Below are 20197 nucleotides of genomic sequence, written 5' to 3'. Positions count from 1 at the left end.
TGTTATTGCTTCTATAATATGGTTCTACCTAAGAAAATGCTGCACAAGTACAAATTGCCAGGGGAGCAGTATTAAGAATTTATAGTCTCATCATAGCTCTGTAATTGGGCTCACCAATGAAAGAAGAAAGGGTGGTGTTATACGTGTAAGGAAATATTTCTCATTTGCCTCTCTCCAAGGCCGCAGACATTGTGTTACTGTTCTTTGAAATATGCAGAAGATGGCACATTAATAAAGCATATGCAGTTAGATACCTCTAGCATCGTTTTATTTGCTCAACAGCCAAGTGAGGATAGCAAAATTAGTTTATGATCCGGCAGCCATCTAATTACTCCTTTTCTAAGGAAGCCTTTCAAGCTTCTTTATAACTTGGGAGCCCTTTACTATCACATTGCAGTTGTGTCTGCAATATGAATTATAATTCTGTGCCTTGTCTTTCTTATGTAAGATAAAATCAAACCTTATTAAAACCCTACGCAAGTATGTTGTATCTGCTTAGAGTCCTGAAGTCACCCTGTTCACCTGATGGTATGTTTTCAGGGTTTTTTAAAACATCATAACCAGCTTTACTGACCTGGTGATGGAGTACACAGCCTTTGACGGGGTACATGACCCAGGTTTTGACCCAGGTCCATGACCCTCTGCTTTCCTGACGCACCTCAGGGGATGGATGTGTGCTTCTGAGGACAGGATGGGCAGATCTCAAATGCCACTGATTTCTGTTGTGATACTGGCTTCCTCAGGGATGCCTTGGTCAACTGAGGACCTTGGCTGTTGTAGGTTTGTACTTTGCATGGGTCTGTGACAGGGTTAATTACTACCCTTCATGAAGTTTCAAATGGCTGTCGTATAAAGAGCAGAAAGCTGTTGTATTAGTGGTTGGGCCAACATGGCAGTATTTGAAGCTCTAAATGTAAGCATTTTCTTTGTTGGCATCTAAATTACTGTTTTCTAAGAAGGCAAGACAATAATGTAGCCTGAAAGCATAGATTTTGCTGTATCATTCTGCCCCCAGAAGTGTTTCTGCTTAATCTCTGTGCCGCAACTCAGCAGCCCTGTGCTTTAGCTTCCCACAGGGCTGATGCTACAAGCTGGGAACCTTTGCAGTGTTGCGAGAGCCATAGGTGAAGCTGCTTTAGATTGTAGCACTCCCCAGGAAATCCATATAGGAAGGGAGCACAGGGATCCAGGAAGTCACAGGCTACCAGATTGCTGGGTGAATCAGCCCTGGCAGATGCAAAGGTAGCTGGAGGACCAAGGGTTCAATAGGCTTTCAGTTGGCACCACGTTAGGGATGCAGGAGCATGCAGGCAGGCTCCAGAAAGCCCTGGCAGTGCAAAAGGTGAGCAGCAGTTCAGCGATGCCAAGGACTCACTGTCTCCAACTGGCTTACCCCACAGAGCCAAACTGCTTATGCATAGGAGAGATGGGGAGACTAAGGCAGAGCAATGTCTCCCCGTGGTTCTCCAGGACGTCTTGAGAGCCCAGCTCAATGCTCCCTGCCAAGCCATTACAGCAGTCAAATGGCCCTACAGCTCTTCCACAGTCCTTCCTTATCCTTGCCATGGCATGCCCCAGCCTGGGGGCGAGTTCGTGTTGGCTGCCTGGGCTGCAGACTGCACTTTGTGAGAAAAACGAGCAATCATTACTGAAGGATGAGGAGGTTAATTACAACACATGTAAGGATTTTAAAGTAATTCAGTCCCGAAGAGAAATAAATGCTCTTTTCAGAGGAAAACACAGTCGAAATTTATAGGGGATGGAAACTGAGTCCTATTCATAAATCAATAGGACCCATGGAAAGGCTTGAAAAAGCTGTAGAATTTTTTGCTTTCCCTGGAAAACCAGCCTATCTCTTACCATAGAAGGCACATAAATTGCTGTTGAATTATATAGAAGGTGCTGAAATACTTCTGTTTTCTAAAAGGGAAGAATTACAAAATAGTCATAATTATATCGTATGTCACACAACAAGGTGTTTAGAAAGTCATACGTGCTTTGAGTTAGATACAGAAAGCAATTCTCAGTTCTGTAATTTTTCCTGTGTTTTTCTGCGCTCCATCTTCATTCCCTTCGTTAGAAATGGGACAGTCCATGAAGAGCAGCAAACCATTTGGCTGTCCTTATCCTGAAATACCTTTTCATTGTGCCTAAAAGAATACCTTCTCAGAGTCAGGTGCTGCTGCTTTTTATTTCTTATGCTGAGCCCATCTGCCCACTGTGTCCTGATGCTGTTGTTCCTTGGTACCTTGGTTGTTTTCTGGGGGAGGAGCCTGCTCTTTGCTTTTAACTTGTACTGGTTAGAAACTGTTAGTCCTGATCTATGGCTGAAGGATTAAGCCAAAGCCGAAGGGCATGTAGAGACTGTTACATTCCTTCTGTCCATCTTCAGCAACCCCAATGGCCAGGCAGGAGTGGGTAAACCAGAGGAGTCATTGCAGAGGCTGTGCCATGGTAGAGGCCCAGCTGTTACTCACACTGGCACTTGCCAACCTTATGGGAAAAGCCAGGGAAGCGGGGGGGGGGGGGATTTATTTGTCAAATACCACACATATTTATCTGGAAAGTGTGATCCAGCAATCAGAACTTTGAGAGACACTGACTTAGGAACTAGCGAGCAAGCATGACGAATGAACAGAATAAGAAAGAAAATGAAGAGTTCAAGATATGCCTGAAGTTACACAGAGAATTAAGTTGCAGTCCGCTTTTCCAAGGTAGTTGAGTAAAGAAGTTTCTCTAGGATTATGCTTTTTAGAACATAAGAAAAGGAACAAGAAAACTCCTCAGGGATATTTTTTGCTGGTAGCACAGCATCCCACGAAGGACACTGGAAATAGAAAACCTGCTGTTTCCACTAAGAGAGCTTCTCAGTAGCTGTCTGTGATGTTCTAAGCATATAGCCTTGCCCAAGATTTAATTCTGATTTAGCCTGAAATGAGAGGTGAGCCTCTCTTGGCTAGTACTAAATGCAGCTGGTACTAAAATGTACTACTTGCCTATAAGAAATCTGGAGAGGGACTTCTTACAAGGGCAGGTACTGACAGGGACAAGGGGGAATGGCTTTAAACTGGAAGAGGGGAGATTTAGACTAGACATTAGGCAGAAGCTCTTCCCTGTGAGGGTGCTGAGGCGCTGGCACAGGGTGCCCACAGAAGCTGTGGCTGCCCCATCCCTGGCAGTGTTCAAGGCCAGGTTGGACACAGGGGCTTGGAGCAACCTGCTCTGGTGGACGGTGTCCCTGCTTATGGCAGAGGGATTGGAACTGGATGAGCTTTAAGTCCCTTCCAACCCAAACCAGTCTGGGATTCCATAAGAAGATCCATTTTCAGCTCTGAGGGAGATACAGTGCCTCAGAAGTGTGGGTGCAACTCTGTGCATTGCTTCTGAGGAAAATGAGCAGGTTTCAACAGGGTTCTGGAGCAAAGATACTCTTTAAAATGTACTTTATTATCTTGCAGGTCTCCCTTCTTCCTGAATCTTCCCTCAGGCTCCCTCTGGTGTTTATAGTCTGTATTACTAGCAACTTCTCCAGTCCTCTTTTTGGCCTGAATTTACAGTAGCCTAAGTTGAGCAACTGACATTTTTAGGCTCATATATGCAAATAGGAGCTTTCCGTTTGCTTTAAATACGACACTTAGTTGACCCAACTGGGATTTTTCTGGTTTAGACTATTACCATTAAGAGAATTGAAAATTCACTTCCTCTGAAGCCATGTATTTCTGCTTGGTAAATGAAATGCTGCCTGAGGATTGGCATCAAACAGTTTGCTTGTACAAACTATCCCACTGTTGCAGGTCTGGCTGTAGGAAATGTAAGCAGCAAGTCCTAAGCATATTTGCAAATAACACACTTGGGCTACTATCAGTTTATTTCAGCAGTGTTTGCTCCTCTTTCCAGCCTTGGCTAAGAAGAAAAGGCTGTTGAAAGTAGAGTATTAAGAGCTGAATTATGGATTTTGACACTAAGACTCTCATAGAAGTTATATCCTGAGGCCATTCTTGCGTTACAGTAATTGCATGCATAAAACCCATCCCCAGCAGCACTCAGCGGGCCAGTTCCACTCATGAACTCCAGCCGGAATTCTGGTTCCTGTGCGAATTATCCTGCTCTCCACCAGCAATCTGTTACACTTGTTTTGCACCGGTCTGCCACAATTCCTGCCTGTGGACTGAAACACTTTGCAGCAATACCCCGTTTTGGCAGCATGGAACAATGTGCCAAGCAGGGCTCAGGCTGTCTCTCTATGCTGAGCACTGTGTAGTCTAACTTTCAGGCACCAAGCTACTTCTGTGATTTTTTTCACATGAAAAGAAGTGTTTCCCCTCCCTTTAAAATAGCTGGAAGGGAAGGGCTGTTTAAGAATGGGTCCACACGTGCCAAACATCCTATCCCTGGCACCAGCAGCCGTCTGCTGTCTGTGTTGGGCAGCAGCCTGTGTTTTTGGGGCAGAGAGAGATGTGCTTGAGCTGCCACAGAGGTTGTCCAAAGGAGGCAGATGGTGGCAAGGTGGGGTGATGTGGCTGTGGTGGCACGCTTGGGATGTAGCCTCTGAAGTGAGATCAAGGCCCAGGTTTGGGCCCCATAGCAGTCAGAACACAAGGTGGAATATGGAAAATGTCACAGGGAAAAAAGACATCACAGTTCTTGTTATGCTGATTTTTTTTTATGGGTATATATATATATTAATAATTTTCTGGAATTATTTTGTTCTTAGAATTATTTTTGCAGCAGTATCCTCCTCCCTTAAAACTCAGCTGATTGATTTCAAATCTTTGTGGGAGTTCTCAGACTGATTTCAGTAAGCTTTTTCATAGTCATCATCTTTATTATGAAAAACTATGTCCTGAGATGTTATATACCCCAGGGGCAGCAAACCTGCTGTGCAGTTCAATGGATTATAATGCAACTCACTAACATGCTTGAAATAATGAGGTTGCTCTGTTCAGTGGGGTATGATGAAAAATAGAAGCTACTGCTGGGAGCTTGGATTTGATTTACATTCCGGACAAAAAAGGTTCCCTGTTAGAATACCGTTGCAGGTTACTAGGTTTGTATAATCTCTGACTTCCATTTTATTCTGGACAATGAAGAGGCTAGAGGAGATCTTTTTAACTTCTGCCCAATGTATATGAACAGTATGTTAAGCTGAGGCCTTGCACCCTTCTGGTGCTGTTGGAAGTAGATATTGGAGTGCACTGATCTGAACAGAGAGAAATGGTGGCTATTCTGGAATCAGTGAGAGATCTGAGCTTTGGGTTCAGTCGGACCGAGTGTCAGGGTTCTCAGGTCTAACCCTCTTGCAGGTAACCCCCATTTCTTAGTATGGGATGAGAAGAAGGAGCTGAGCTGATCCCTTCCTACTCCTTGTCTGTCTGGAAGTTGTGAAAGGATATGGATTTCTTTCCTTTAACTAGTGCGAAGCCTTTATAGCTTCCCTTCAGCTTCAGTCTCTCGCCTCTTCAGTGTAATTGGTAGACCATCTTTCTGTAGATGATTTATATGGTCTCATAACTTTGTTTTCTGCTTAGTAGTAGAAGCTGGTTTGTCAGATAAATAGCTCTGAGTCAGTGGTACCTTTGGAGAAAAATCTATTGAGATAAAAAGGTGCCCGTTTTACAGAGTTTTTTAGCCATTGCCTGGACCTAATTGGATCTTACAAACCCAGCGTGTGAGATGACCTATATCCCTTTTAAAAGAATGCTTTCCTCATAGCACTTAGACCTTGACATAAACGCTAATGAATCCATAATACATCTCAGCATCTGGCACAGGAGCCTTCGGGGCGTCAAGCAAAACAGGAGATAAATGGAAGTGCTCTGTGTACATAAGGTTGCAGAACTGGCTGTGCCTGCCAGTTAACTGGATTTAATAACCGGCAGAAGTCCATGTTATTTCTGTTTAGGGTTGATGTATATTTTGTTTGGACTGGTTTTCTCCTTTATAGGTGTCTAGCTTGACAATTAGATGTGCAGTTTAAGGTAGCTGCTCTCTCCTATTTGCAGTTTAACCCAAGAGGGTTGATTTTCCCCTTTCACAGGGCCGGGGTGGCAAAGGAAGCATCTATGTCTGGGCCTCCGGAGATGGGGGCAGCTACGATGACTGTAACTGTGATGGTTATGCATCAAGCATGTGGACAATCTCCATCAATTCTGCTATAAATGATGGACGGACAGCTCTGTATGATGAAAGCTGCTCTTCAACCTTAGCTTCCACCTTTAGTAATGGGAGGAAGAGAAATCCAGAGGCTGGCGTGGTGAGTCCAGATATTATTGTGCTGTTGCTGCTGTCTTTGTGCACTCCCACAACCTATTACAACTCTGTCTGATTTGGAGCAGCAGATGGCTCTTTGTTGAGATGGATGTTTTCTCATCTGCAGTACATGATGGTGCCAAAACTGTCAGCTGAGGAGATGCAGGATGAAAATTGAGAACAGCAATGATCTTCCATCTCTTAGTGCTTCATAGAGTTGGTGCTTTCCTTTATCAGAAACCAGATTTGGAAGTTCAGTTGCTCTCTTCCCAGAGGAGGGTGTGCAAAAAGGCCTCTGTAAAAACCTAAATGAAGTGTCAACATTTGAGATCATACTTGCTTGTACTGGCAGAGCAGTCATGAACCAGATTGCATCTGTACTACAAGCTGTAGAGAGCAGAGACATTCAGTCACCTACAGAGGATATACGGGGGTTTAGATCACACTCAGTCTCCCATTGAGCAGTGTGGAGCATCATACTCAAGTCCCCTTCAGATCCATACCTACAACTGGAAAATATGCAGTTTCTGCTCAAATGTAATTGGGATTCTCTTCCACCGTACTGATCACTGATCACTGCTCTTCAGCATCTTCAGACTAGCCAGGACATAGTCTAATTCACACTGTGGAAAACTGAGGTGTAGTAACTCAAGGTTAGTTTTTGCCAAAACCTTTTTTACGTTTTCCGTGGCCCTCTCTCGAAGACACATTGTGTAATCCTCACTGCCCATGTGCAGCAGCAGAGGGAAAAATGGTGGTTTCTGTCTTGATATCAGCTCTGTGTTGATGTCAGCCAAGGTGATCTGTGGCACCTTTGTAATTATCCCCATAAAATGTATTTCTAAGATATTTCCTTCTGGTTTGTTCTAGTGGCAAATCTGCACTTTGTCATTTTGTCACTATCAGACACTATCAAAATTCTGCTATCAGAAGATAGCAGCCTGGTACTGCTGTTGGTTCTGGAGTTGCACAAATGTTAGAAAGCCCGATAATGTTCGCAATTCTAGTTTCAAATACTTCTGACAACCACGAGGGAATTTAAGGCCTTTGGTTAAACTGTGTTTATAGGAAATAAATGCCATCTATATGAGTTCATGAGTTCTAAGTGTTAGTGAATGTTGGTTTACTACATCATGATATTTACACTTTCTGTAACTATGTGTCATTGTGGTTTTAAATTTACACACTACTCTAAAGAAGAAAAGAGATCCTAGGCATGAGCACACAATTGCTCTGAAGAGCCAGGGCACAAACTGCCACTTTCTGTATTTTTCTGAGTCTGTAGCTGCAAGGAAAATGGACTAGCTGTTTTCATTAATTACATCTGATATCATTGCAGGCTACAACAGATTTGTATGGCAACTGCACCCTGCGTCACTCAGGAACGTCTGCAGCTGCCCCTGAAGCAGCCGGAGTGTTCGCCTTGGCCCTGGAGGCTAAGTATGCTGTTGAGAAATGCCTTGTGAGCTCTAGAGAGGAGAGGGCCTGCGGTTTGTTTAATGTTGTTCATCATTGAAATTGGCTGGCTGTGGCATGGGGCTAGAATGAGCAGCTAACAAGCTGTCTGCTACAGTAGTGATGGTAACTTACAGATGGAGCAACAGCCTTGCCAAAGCCACAGAGCAGATACAGTCTGTCTGTCTTGCTCTCTCTGCGTCCTCTCCATCCATCCACTGCTTCCCAGGGGTTTGTCTTCTCCAGCACTGTTTGGAGGGAGGGATTATTAAACTTCTCCACATATCCGGTATAGAATGCCCAGCCTACAAAAACGTAAGAGCAAACCTAAGGTATCAACAGGACTTCGTCTTTTGCCACATCCTGTCTACAATGACAGATGCTTAGGGGAGAGTACAACAAATGAGGATTAAGAGTGATCTTTCAACAGCAGCTTTGGCAGTCAGTGGTTTGGACAGAGAGCAGTCAGCCTATCCTATTTAATAGCCATGGGCAGATTTGTCTTCCTTTAATTTGTCTCACTTTTCAACTTGTCTGTATTTGGCACCTGTGACATCCAGTGGCAGTCAGTTCTACAGTAACATTTTTTGATGGTGGGGAATGTTTCCTTTGATTTTTCCTTAACCCACTGGTGGTGATTTGCTTCTGTGCTACATGATTGCTCTTTTATGTTAAAGAATAAATACCATTGTCTATTTACCATCTCCATGCCATTCACAACATTAGAGCCCTCTCATGTATCTTCCTTCATTATCTTCTTCCCTAATGATTGAGATAAGTTTTCCTTACAGTAACCTATACCATCTTTTTACTTTATGTTCCACTATTTTACCAAGTAGAGGCAACATTTGCTCAGTTATACAGCTTCAGTTGCTGTAACCAAGGCATGAAGGAGCACTATGTACATGCTTTTCTTCAGCAGTGCAGAAGAATGAAGATTTGGCAGAGGAGGCAAATACCAGAGGTTTATACCATTAGCAGAGCAATGATTGTTGTGCTCAGGGAATTACTTTGGCCAAGTATCATTTTTCAGATTTTATATGCATAAAACATGCATGCCCAGTGTTTAACTTTGGATAATCATTCCGTGTGCTTTCAATCCCATTCTGTGGGACAGCCACCATGTAATAAATTAATATGGCCATAAAAATATAAAGGTTTAATGAATTTTCTCATCACTGCATATTTAACCTGGGCTACAATCGTAATATCTCAGTAATGATTATCATTCATCCAGGCTGTCCATGGAGACAGGTATTACTCTTGCAAACTATCGTGACTTGAAATTAGACTAATACCCCTGGTTTGCAATTGAGTTTCTAGCTTTTGCTGAGGAGTCACGGGAGAGAAAGAACTGTCAGTGTCTCCTATCTCCTTCCAGGCTGGCTCTGTTAAATTGTATTGTGTAGAAATACCCTGGACGAGCTCCACTGGCCTTCACAGGAACAGCTAACAATCTCTGATGCAGAGTCCTCTTCCTGCAATCTGCCTGTCAGTTCTTGTACAGTGTATGTCTGACATGTCCCTAAAACCAGACCAATCTGTGAGATGGAAAGATGGAAATGTACAGCTCCAAGATCCGTAGCAGCTCTTAAAAGATTTTAGTAAGAATGATGTACGTGATATCTGATTTTCAGTTATCTTGTGTCACCTTGGAGAAATGACAGTAATTGGCTATTCTGGTGTACATTCAGCATGCACACATGCTTATTACTTGGGGCACAGAAAGCTGAAAAGCGGATCCTTTTAGGTTGATGGCTTGAATCAGACATATTGTAATGTTGAAAGAGTTCATCATAAAACAACTGGAATAGCTTTAGTTATGTAGAATTAGAATGTCAGTTCTAAAGCTTCCAGAATAATAACTTATAAGTGCCCTTCCTGTCATCGTAATCACTGCAAATCTAGGAAGACAAGAGCTGATGATGAAAGACGATCATCGAATCTAGACAAATGTTACTTGGCTGCATCCATCTACGCTAGTATATCGTGGGTGACAAACCTCTGCCATACCTTATAATGCAAATCTGCAGTCAGCCGCAGACCATGTGCCCATATTCGCAGAATACTGAAATTACTCATTCTGGGTGAGTCTCAGAGGTCTGTGGGAAAAGCAGGAGGAGCAGGCAAGGAAAAGAGGGCAAGATGTAAGAGGAAGGCAAGGTGAAACTTTGTCATCATCTTCCTCTTTTTGTATTCTCAGGATCTGGTAGAATATCCTACTCCTTTTATTTGCTTAAAGATTGCATGGTGGATCTATGTGTAGTTAAAAGCAGTTGTTTCCTGGGAGACAATCAGAAATTATTTTGCAATTTTGGGGACTATATTTTGGGGAAGCACTATAAAATTAAAACCTATTCCTGTTCCCACTGAAATCAACAGGAGCTTTGTTATCGATATGTGTATGGATACAATTCCTGTGTGATGCATAGAAACAAATTTCACCAAAAGGCTTACTCAAACACAGTCTTACTTTAATTTCTTTAATATCTGCTTGGAAATACTGTACTGTTTGTTTTCCATGGTGCTCTTCCACAGCTTGGATCTTACCTGGAGGGATATGCAGCATCTGACAGTGCTCACCTCCAAGAGGAACCAGCTTCATGATGAGGTTCATCAATGGCGCAGAAATGGTGTTGGGCTGGAATTCAACCATTTGTTTGGCTATGGTGTCCTAGATGCAGGAGCAATGGTTAAGATGGCGAAAGACTGGAAGACTGTTCCAGAGAGATTCCATTGTGTTGGAGGGTCAATACAGGAACCTGAGTAAGTGAATAGTCTAGTATATGTGTTCAGCCTTTTCCAGGCTTTTAGGAGGCCATAAGCATGCAAATATATTGACAAAGACACGGGTAGTCAAAGAAACATAATGGAATTATTATTGTAAGAGAGCCTATTACCAGAAACATTCAACTATTCCAGCTATTGATAAAATAAACTACATGATCTTTCAGTTCCTGGGTTGCTGGAGGTGTGCATTCTATAGCTCAGCTGTATGATCACTGCTAGTGCCAGCAGTGTTAGCAGAAACATCCATTTCTTCTGGGTACTTACAGGTATGTTTGTGACAAAGTTTCTGTGAATGAAGCGCCTGTGCACAAGTGAAAATCCGGGAGGCTGGTACTGTAAATTACATAAGCTGTTGCCACATGGAATATCTGTCAGCCAGGTCATATCTCCTTGTGATATATTCCAGCAGACAGTTTTATCTCCAGAAGGCTGAAACAATCATCTACAGGTACCAGTGATTCAATCTGAACACTACTGCATTTAATTGTGTTTGGTTTATGATGTTCTTCAAATCTCTAATTGCTGGCTAGGTAGTCAAATTATTTCCTTATTTACTTTCATATGCTAAAGTGTATGAGTCAACAAGTGAATGAATTAATACTAATTGACTGCAACAGCTATAGTTCAGTTTTAATTATTTGAAATACTAACCTAATAATGGCCAATTCACGTCTATACCATTTGAAATTTGACTTTTCAGTGCTATTTTTGAAGGCATCATTATTCTCTTGGAAAAAGAAAGCAGACCAGATTGCCACCCTGCCACATAGCTCAGCCAGGTAAAGAGTAAGTTTGTTCCCAACCTTCCAGGTGGGTTTGTATTGGCAGGATCCAAGGTTATACAGCTGAGATCTGAGTTTTAATTTTTCTGGGCTATGTGTGCTCACAGGTAGGAAACAAATAAGAGAGTGCTGAAGCTAATTTTGAGCTATATTTAGTTTGTTCATAATTTAATTGCAGACAAATAATCTCATTTATCTTAGATGCATGGGGGTCATCCAAGAGGAAGAGAAAAAAAGTTTTTTTCTAGGCTTGGCTCCATGCTTCAGAGAATGTGGTAGAGGTATTCTGGCAACAGACTGAGCTGGAGTTGGGCAAGTAGTATTGTCTCCTTCTGCCTTTGTTTTTGTGTCCCATTTCTGCCGTTGAGCAGATAGAAATGCAGAGGTGATAATGTATTTCCTCCAGCCCAGAGATCTAGAACTGCAGTCAAGCTTCCCTATTGCTGTCATTGCCCAACAAGCTCCAGAGCTGAGAAATACTCTGCCTTGTATTGGTCTCTTTTGAGAACAGCACCCAGAAGAGGCTTTGTGCTTACAGCACACGGATTTGGAAAGTCAGTCACTACCTAAACCTCCTAACGCTACTGCAATATAATCTCAGTTTGTGATCTGGACAGGTCCCCCCCTATAATTACCTGACACATCTATATGTTAATAGGACTGCTGTAATATTTACATCCCCCAAGAAAAATGTCACTGACAGGAGATAAGCATCTTGAATTGCAACATCTACATTTTCTTAATTACCCTGCAATAAACTAGTGAAGTCCCAGCATCTCCAGAGATTCCTTGGAAATGAAAACTACACTGCACTGCTGCCATGGATAATTGGGTTATTTTTCTACTTTGGCCTTACATTTTCTCTATGTATCCTATAGATGTTTATACAAGTATAGATGCTTGTGTATATAAAATTCATACTCAGTGCATATTTAGGTAGAGGTGAGTAGTTGATACAGGGGTAAGTACCAGAGCGGCATTGTCAATTAGCAGAAACAGGACAGAAAAGAATTGACAGCCTAGAATGTACAGTGGGCTGAAAGCAGTCAGTATTTGAAGTGCAGCACTTCTCTGCTGCCTGGAGAAACATTTGTAAGTAACAGGAACTGTCCCTGTAAAGGGATTTTTGTTTGGTCAGCAAAAAGAAATAAAATGGACAAGTCTAAATCTGTCTGGAGATACAAAGATGATTTAGGACATCCTAGTCCATTAGCTGAGGAACAGCAGCATGGGAGTGTGCTTCTTGAGAGCTGTTAGCTCCCCCACTCCTCCCTAACTGGGTACTACACATCATGTAAAATGAATGTATTCTTTATGTATATATATCAATTGGGCAGCAGCACACTGTGAGGGCGTAGAAAACCCATGTCCTCTTCTGCTCCTTTCAAGTTAGACTTTTTCTACCACCGCTGGTTCATTTGGGATTTTTGGGAAAGTTACCTGGGCTGCAGTAATTAGTCTAGTAAAGCAAAGAGTGTTGGATGCTAGTTAATAGGAAAGGAAGAAACAGAGCAAGTCTATTCTCATGTGTTCTAGAGAGCTGAGATAACTTTTGCATTGCAGCACTTTGGAAGGCAGAGAGAAAAGCTGTCTGCGGTTGTCAGGCTGTCTGCAAAGCAGGTGGAATGGTAGTACTGCTCACATTTCTTTGGCATTTGGTGTTGATAGGTAGAAGGGAGTCACACTGTGGTGTCCTCCCTCATGTGATGTCATCCCTCCTATGAAGGAGATGTGGAGCACAAGCACAACTGTTTGACAAAGTATTGTCTAGTATGTGAGGGCTGTGAGACAATGTGAATTCAGATTGATTTGAGGGTGATGCTTCCCATGCAGAGAAATTACAAGTGTGTGGCAGCTGTGAGATTATGATTCTTCACCTCTGGTTGCGTTATAGTGCATTTCCTTGTGCTTTGGCACACAAAATAAATCTCAAGGGTATTGTAATTATATGTTCAAATATTTTAGCCATACAATATTTATGTTATACCAGCTTCTGCTCCAGGGCATTCGGTAAGATTCAGAACCGCACAAGCTTACGTTAAACAACAGTTTAAGGTAAGTGTTTAAATGCCTTGAGGACCTGAATGTCGTTTTACTCTGGAAGTACTCCCAAGAAGGCAGTACTCTTATGAAAGGGGGGCAGACACTGGCCTGAGCCAATTAGTGATGTAGGAAATTCTAATACCTGGAGCTCATCTCAAGAGTAGAATTCCTGGAAGCTAGGCTTGAAGGAAATGCTTTGATTGGTGTCTGAAGGCCACAGTAGTTCATTAGCAAAGGGAAAGGCTGGTACTCATTAATTTGAAAAGAAAGTATTAATTACCACAGTATGGTCAACGCCCTTTAAAAGGGACCCTCTGTTTTACTGCAAAAGCTAGCTCAGGGAGAAGCCACTAGAAGAAGTAATGACAAGCTGACTGGGGTACTTCATGACTTACTCCCTTTTTTAATGATTGTAGTAATTCTTGTCTTTAAAGTACTTCATTTAGACAGAGGAAAGTGTCACCCTGCTCACAGCAGGCTGATGGTGAAGACACAGAGTATTCTGTTTACGCTTGCAGTGTATTTTGCCAGCCAGTTTCTGAGGCAACTGGTATTTGCCAGTTACATCCTGACCCTGTGGGGTTTAGCAGGCACTTGGCACCTTTGGGCTGGTGCTGAGAGCCCAGGCAGAACTGCCCAGCACACAGTGGCTACCGACCTCCTTTGCAAGAGCTGGGAAGGTGTGGATGTGCCTTTCTCAAACCCAGCACGCTCTTGCCTCTTCCTTAGAGGCACACTTTGGAAACGATATGTGGAAACTTTGGATGCCTCAGGTGTTTCCTCAGCCATATGGGGAGCAAACACTGTGGGTGCCCAGCACGAAGAGAGCCAAACTGACCAGTGTAATACTGCACCCTGTTGTCTGTAATTCATCCCATTGACAGATGTTGGTAAGACCATTGACAGCTGTGACAGCACAGCCCAGCACGAAGTGGTTTGTCTTCTCTTGTGCGCCACTTCCAGGTGTTGTGTCCTCAGGTGTCTGACTGTCTCCAGCAAGGAGCCCTGTGCTGGTAACAGGGATCTGCTTTCTGTTTGATGAGAGTCCTCCCAGAATAAATGCAGCAGGACTGAGCCTGTGCTCCATCTGCAGGTCTAGCTTTCTGGTTACACTTGGAACAGATGTCATTCAGTTAATTGTGTGTTTGCCTTCCTGAGGGCCGAGTTATAATAACCAATATACTTGTGACTTTAGGTGCAGCACTTTGTCAGCTCAGTAAACAAGTGTGACTTCTTTCTACAGTGTGTGTGCTCCTCCTGTACAGGAGCATGGCAACGATAGCAGTTTTTATGAAAAACAGTTTTCAGATGAGGATCCCATATTAGAGTAAGGATGTAGGCTTTTATGCATCTGTGCTGAAGTTCTGTGCCACTGGCCTCTGTCTTTTGCTTGCTGCTGTCTTTTTAAGGTGACTATCTGACATGACTGACTGCTCCTGGTTCTTTTACCGAATATACACATTATTGTGCAGTTAACCAATATAGTAGTGATAAGTAAAGGCAACTACTGAATATATGTTACTATTTCTTAAAGAGTGGTATGTCCTTCTTAACTGTATTCTTTCTCTCTTTGTGGGTGCACATTTCATAATGTATTTTCAGATCAAGTTTTGATACCATTTTCTAAAAAGAATGTTCTTTTCTTGGCTAAGTTTGCAGCTATTTCCTTACTCTTCCATGCATTAATAGGGAAAATAGTACGGGTTTTTCTGTGAGGCACCAAAACCCAGTAGTTTTAGCATGACCCACGTCGTACTCTGTATATCCTTTTAATGCACTTAATTATCTTTTGACCTGCAGAAAGATCCCACCAAGTGGCAAGCTGGTCCTCACACTTACAACTGATGCTTGTGAGGGGAAGGAAAACTTTGTCCGATACCTGGAACACGTCCAAGCAGTTATAACAGTAAATTCCACTAGGCGAGGAGACCTCAACATCAACATGACCTCACCGATGGGAACAAAGTCCATTTTGCTGAGCCGGCGCCCCAGGGATGATGACTCCAAGGTGGGTTTTGACAAATGGCCTTTCATGACCACACACACGTGGGGAGAAGACCCCCGAGGCACCTGGGCTCTAGAGATTGGGTTTGTTGGCAGTCAGCCGCAGCGGGGCGTGCTGAAGGAGTGGACACTGATGCTGCATGGGACTCAAAGCGCGCCATATATAGACCAAATAGTAAAAGATTATCAGTCCAAACTGGCCATGTCCAAGAAGGAAGAGCTGGAAGAAGAATTAGATGAAGCAGTAGAGAGAAGCCTGAAGAGTATACTGAGCAAGAACTAGTGCTGTTCTGCATGATGTTGTCTTTCCTTCCCCAGATCCCTCTACTCCGCTTTCTACTATCCAAACCTCTGTGTTAGACATATTACAATGATCGTCTCTGTAGCCAAATTATCACACTTTCTCGTCAATGATTATTTTAATTACTGAAGCAATCCTTTTTTTACTCTAAACCACAAATGTACTGTCCCCCACCGAATACTGTGTACAGTTTGTGACTGTAAATTATTTTTCTTTGTGTCATACAAATAGGTAATAGCCTGCAAAAAAGTTGATGGCTTTTCCCTTCATATTTTTGTGGTTAAATGTTGTTTGTATTAAAAAGGAAAAAAAAAAAAGAGTGAATTTTAACATTGGCAGTTGGTGATAATGGGCACATTTCTTAAAATTATTGTGAGAGAGGGAATTGCAAAGAGGGTGGCTGGAGAGGTCTTTGAACGTCTAACAGCTCCTTCGGCACCATTGACTTCAGTGGGACATTCCCCACTGGGTTCAACCAAAGTAGCACTAGACCCTACAAAAAGAAATAATCCAGAGATAAAGAAAATTTACCAATCCAATTTGCAGAAATCCAGTACTTTTGAGAGTTTTCTTTTAATATATATGCTTACACAACTGTATACACACAAACACTTTGGTCACAGAATGGGTCAACAGGCGTGCAATAAGGAAGGCAAAGCAATGCCAAAGCCAGGCGATGTGGGGAAGTGCTTTACAAACAGGGTCAGGGCATTCTAAAAGCACAAGTTTCAGTTTTGTTTTGTTTTAATTTTGGCAATTTAAATCAACTTACCGTCTTACAGCAGAACGAGCACATAAGGAATGAATGAGCTGTAGGATTTCTGGCAGCCTGTGTGCAGAAGTGCATCTGCTCGTCTCTGTACCGAGATGTACGACAGCAGCACAAGCTGAGGCTGTGTCAGCATTTCCAACCATAGACCCCTGTTTTCTGGGGTTTACAACCTGGCTGTCAGTAAATTGCTGGGGGAGAAATTTAAAGGACACAGTTTCAGTCCCAAAGCAATTTTTTAATCAGATTTCATTTTTAAAAATAGAGATCTGTTATTTTTATGTTACACAAATATATTTAAGGAGAAGAATATGCCTAAGTTATTAATGTGTAATGCAAAGTTGGCTTTCTTGGCAAAGGTAGTGTGTTTGGGAAGATTTGTTGGTAATCATTGCTTTTCGCAGTTTCAAGAGTAGTTCCACCTTCACTTTCCGTACATGTGTAAAGTCAGTCTCTCTTGCCCTCAGAGTCTGCTCTGGCTATTATCACAAGAAGTAACATCCTCTTTGGTGGGGAGTTACTCATGGTAGCAACCAGTACGCGTTCTCAGGTGTGAGATCCCAATTTTAACCTTGGAATAATAAAGGTTCTTGATTCTGCACATATTTGGGCACGCATTCACAGTGAAGGACATCAGTGGACCTACCCCAATGCTAATTTTAAGCAGGAGCCTCGGGTCTTTGCAGGATTCAAGAGCTGCTTTTTAGCAGTGACTAGTTTCAGAATTTTATTATGTATTTTTAATATGCAGAGTATTGATCTAAAATGTTTTAATAAGAGTTGTCCTGGTGGATCAGGGGCATAGTAGTAAAAACACATTTAGTAAGTAAATATCTATCTAACAGATTAAAAACGTAACCCAAAGGTTCTGGTGGACATGTTTCACTTAGAAGTGTCTAATTCATGCTGTTACTTCTAGTCAATATCCATCTTTTATCTTTCCGTAAGAGGCCTGTTCTTTCCTTGACAAATCCAAGTGCAAAATAAAAACTTAACCTACTCAGAGTCTATGTGAATTACACTCTAAAGCTAAGACAAGCAGCCCAGCACTACTCACAGGTTCCTCATGGCACGCAGCCGTCCCTTTGTACAGTTGGGGTGCACTGGGATACAACAGGAGTCAGAGAAGAATCAGGCCCCGTGTGGTTTTCATTTTTTAAGTGCTCTTGGTTATTTCTTCCAGTACATTATATAGTGCCAACTGTGTTTAGCTTAGTGACAAGGACAAGATGGGGCCATCTTAAATCACAAACTGGAGTTCACGAGGCATGTGCCAAAGCACACTGAAGTTAAATGGCTTGGGAACAGGTTTGCTGGTGTCTTTGGGAGTGAATGGATCACACTGACGGTAGCAGGTTTCTGTGGAAGGCACCCAGATCTCAGAAAGAGCAGCGTATACATATCAGAGGGAAAAACTTAGCATATATATATTTATGCATACACCTGTATGCCTAAATACATACGACGCATCTGTGGTATCTCTCTATATATATTACATACAATATGTATATTCAGAGTATGTTACATATATTTGCTTATAAATATATATAGAATTACATACGGTATGTAATGTATGATACATACACATTATAACTTCTTGTGTGTATGTGTTCCAAGAAAGAGGTAACTGGAAGCTTTTGAAGGACTTCTAAAATGTGGGAAAAGTTTTGGAATAAGAAAAGTCTTATGTGGAAATCTTAAATGAACATGTATGTGACTTTCCATTGCATTTATGTAATTCTGCAGTTTTCTGTTCAATCATTAAATATCTTGCAAAACAGCAAAATAGCTAGATGGTTGTTCATATTTTCATAATGCTGACATAATATATTACGTGAAAGATCACGATAATGAGTGATATACAGAAATGGTGAGTTTTGATATAAGTATATATAAAACTAAGTGTATATACAATACAGACATCTACTTCAAATTCTTTGGGATTTTTTGCTGCAGGGGATTGCTGAAAAATATGTCCAGTCAGATTAAGTTTTTATGGTATTGCTGATGGAAAATAAAGTTAATTTGTTAGTATTTATAATAAAGGGGAAAATGAAGCTCATGATTTGAAACAGGTGAACACTGTTTAACTAAAGCCCTGTGATGATGTTTTATAATATGAGGAAAATAAAGAGCTGTTGTAAACTGGCAGGTCCTATCAATCATCATTGCCTATCCGGAGGTGCACGGGAGGAAGCACTCTGCTGTGAGGGGGATGACTTCCTACTCCTCTGCTTTTTACACTGATAAAGGAATTTGTACCCTGTATATGCTGGATCCAAGGATAATAAACACAGCCCTCTAAAAGAGTTGCCAGCAACAGATGAACTGTGACAGGCATTATGTTAACTCTGTGATACAGTGGGACACGGAAGATTGAGGCCGCAGGCTAGGAAGAGCCTTGGGCATTACTTCTATGGGTCAAACCCGCTGGCTCTGAGAGCAGCTCTGGAAATGCCACATCAGTTTTATTATCTCTGCTGTTTGGAGCACTTTGATCCACAAAGCCCTTGTGTCACTCTTCCTCCCTACTTCCCACCCACACCTGTGGGTACTTTTTAGCTCACATGTTCCCACAGCACAGTTTATGTTCAATTTTGTCATTTCTTACCCCATCTGCATCAGTAGACGATAGCAGGGAACCTCCTGATCTAGTTCTGATTACCACAGGGGAGAAAAGGTGCCTGTAGTAACCCAGGGCTCATCCCAGGCTCTGCTGAATGGATGCTCACAAATACCGTAACACTTCAGCATTTAAACTTTAGCATTTAAACACTTCATTGACAATCTGCATTTGATACTGTATGTTTTAAGGAGAGGTTAGCCCATAAATCATGAGATTTACTGTACCTTCCAGCATTGTCCTTATGAACAATACTAGTGGGTTGCTGTATAAATATAGATTCACAGAAAGAAGCCCATCATCTGCAGCCTTACTGGGCACCGTCTGTGTTTGTGGAAAGCAGGTCAGTGATTGTAGCAGAATTCAGGCCTTAGTTCTTCTTAGACTTCTGATATTGGTGTCCACGGTGCAGCTAAGCACCAGCTTGGTTCAAGCCTTGCATCTCAGGTTGCTTCCTATGTGATGCAGTATGTGATGCCTTCACTAACCTGTGCCACCAGCCCCAGTTTGAGAGCAGTTTTTGTACTGCTGACAAGGTTTACAAGCATCAGAAACCCATTCAGCAGCAAAGAGCCACAGCTCAAGCCAGATGAAGATAGGAGGGGGATATTCACACATAAGACACCGAACCCAGGGTCTCCTGAAGTGTTGCTGCCTTGCCATTAACTACAGTTTTTCATTACTATGACCATTAAGTTCTCTGTATTGTAGTGAAATCAGATGTGGGGGATATACCCAGTTCTGTCTAGGTACCACTTTAATCTGTTTACACCTTGATTTGTGACAGAGCTATTAAACAGCCTTCTGCTTGCTGCAGTTGGCTTTATTTCCCCCTTGCAGTAGTCAAAACCTGCTTTCACCAGCAGTTCTGAGCAGCTCACAGATTGCAGCGTGCATATGGGTTGATAAATTCCTTCTGCGCGGTTATTTACGCTGTTAATAAATTAAACTGAAAAGCAGCACAGCCACGTCTGATGTCAGCTCCCACAGCATTTAAACAGAACAGCGTCAGCAAAAGATCCTGAATAAACGTGGCTGTGTGGGCTCCCTGGTTCAGAGAAGGTGCCACGTTAAGCAGACATAACAGTCACAGTACGGATGCTACACCTGCATTGGAACTCACTATTGGAAAAACCCAACACGGTATTGAAGGAAAGTCTTGGGAGACATCAGAAGGCAAT

At 42.3% G+C, this 20197-nt stretch overlaps 1 protein-coding gene across 1 annotated transcript in view; it reads left to right on the top strand.

Moving 5' to 3' along the window:
* PCSK2 (proprotein convertase subtilisin/kexin type 2) overlaps nucleotides 1-18544 on the top strand; it is a 109388-nt gene extending 90844 nt beyond the window's left edge. Inside the window, exons 9-12 of the mRNA XM_065682298.1 lie at nucleotides 6038-6253; nucleotides 7589-7689; nucleotides 10243-10470; nucleotides 15120-18544. Of these exons, the coding sequence (XP_065538370.1) occupies nucleotides 6038-6253; nucleotides 7589-7689; nucleotides 10243-10470; nucleotides 15120-15606 (1032 nt within the window). The 3' untranslated portion in view covers nucleotides 15607-18544. The remainder of the gene's footprint in view (nucleotides 1-6037; nucleotides 6254-7588; nucleotides 7690-10242; nucleotides 10471-15119) is intronic.
* Nucleotides 18545-20197: the final 1653 nt, after the last annotated feature.

The sequence above is a fragment of the Lathamus discolor genome, chromosome 5 (assembly GCF_037157495.1).
Source record: "Lathamus discolor isolate bLatDis1 chromosome 5, bLatDis1.hap1, whole genome shotgun sequence".
In the NCBI taxonomy this organism is placed as follows: Eukaryota; Metazoa; Chordata; class Aves; order Psittaciformes; family Psittacidae; genus Lathamus; species Lathamus discolor.
The sequence above is the reverse complement of the archived record's forward strand: the minus strand, read 5'-3'. Positions and strand labels throughout refer to the sequence as shown.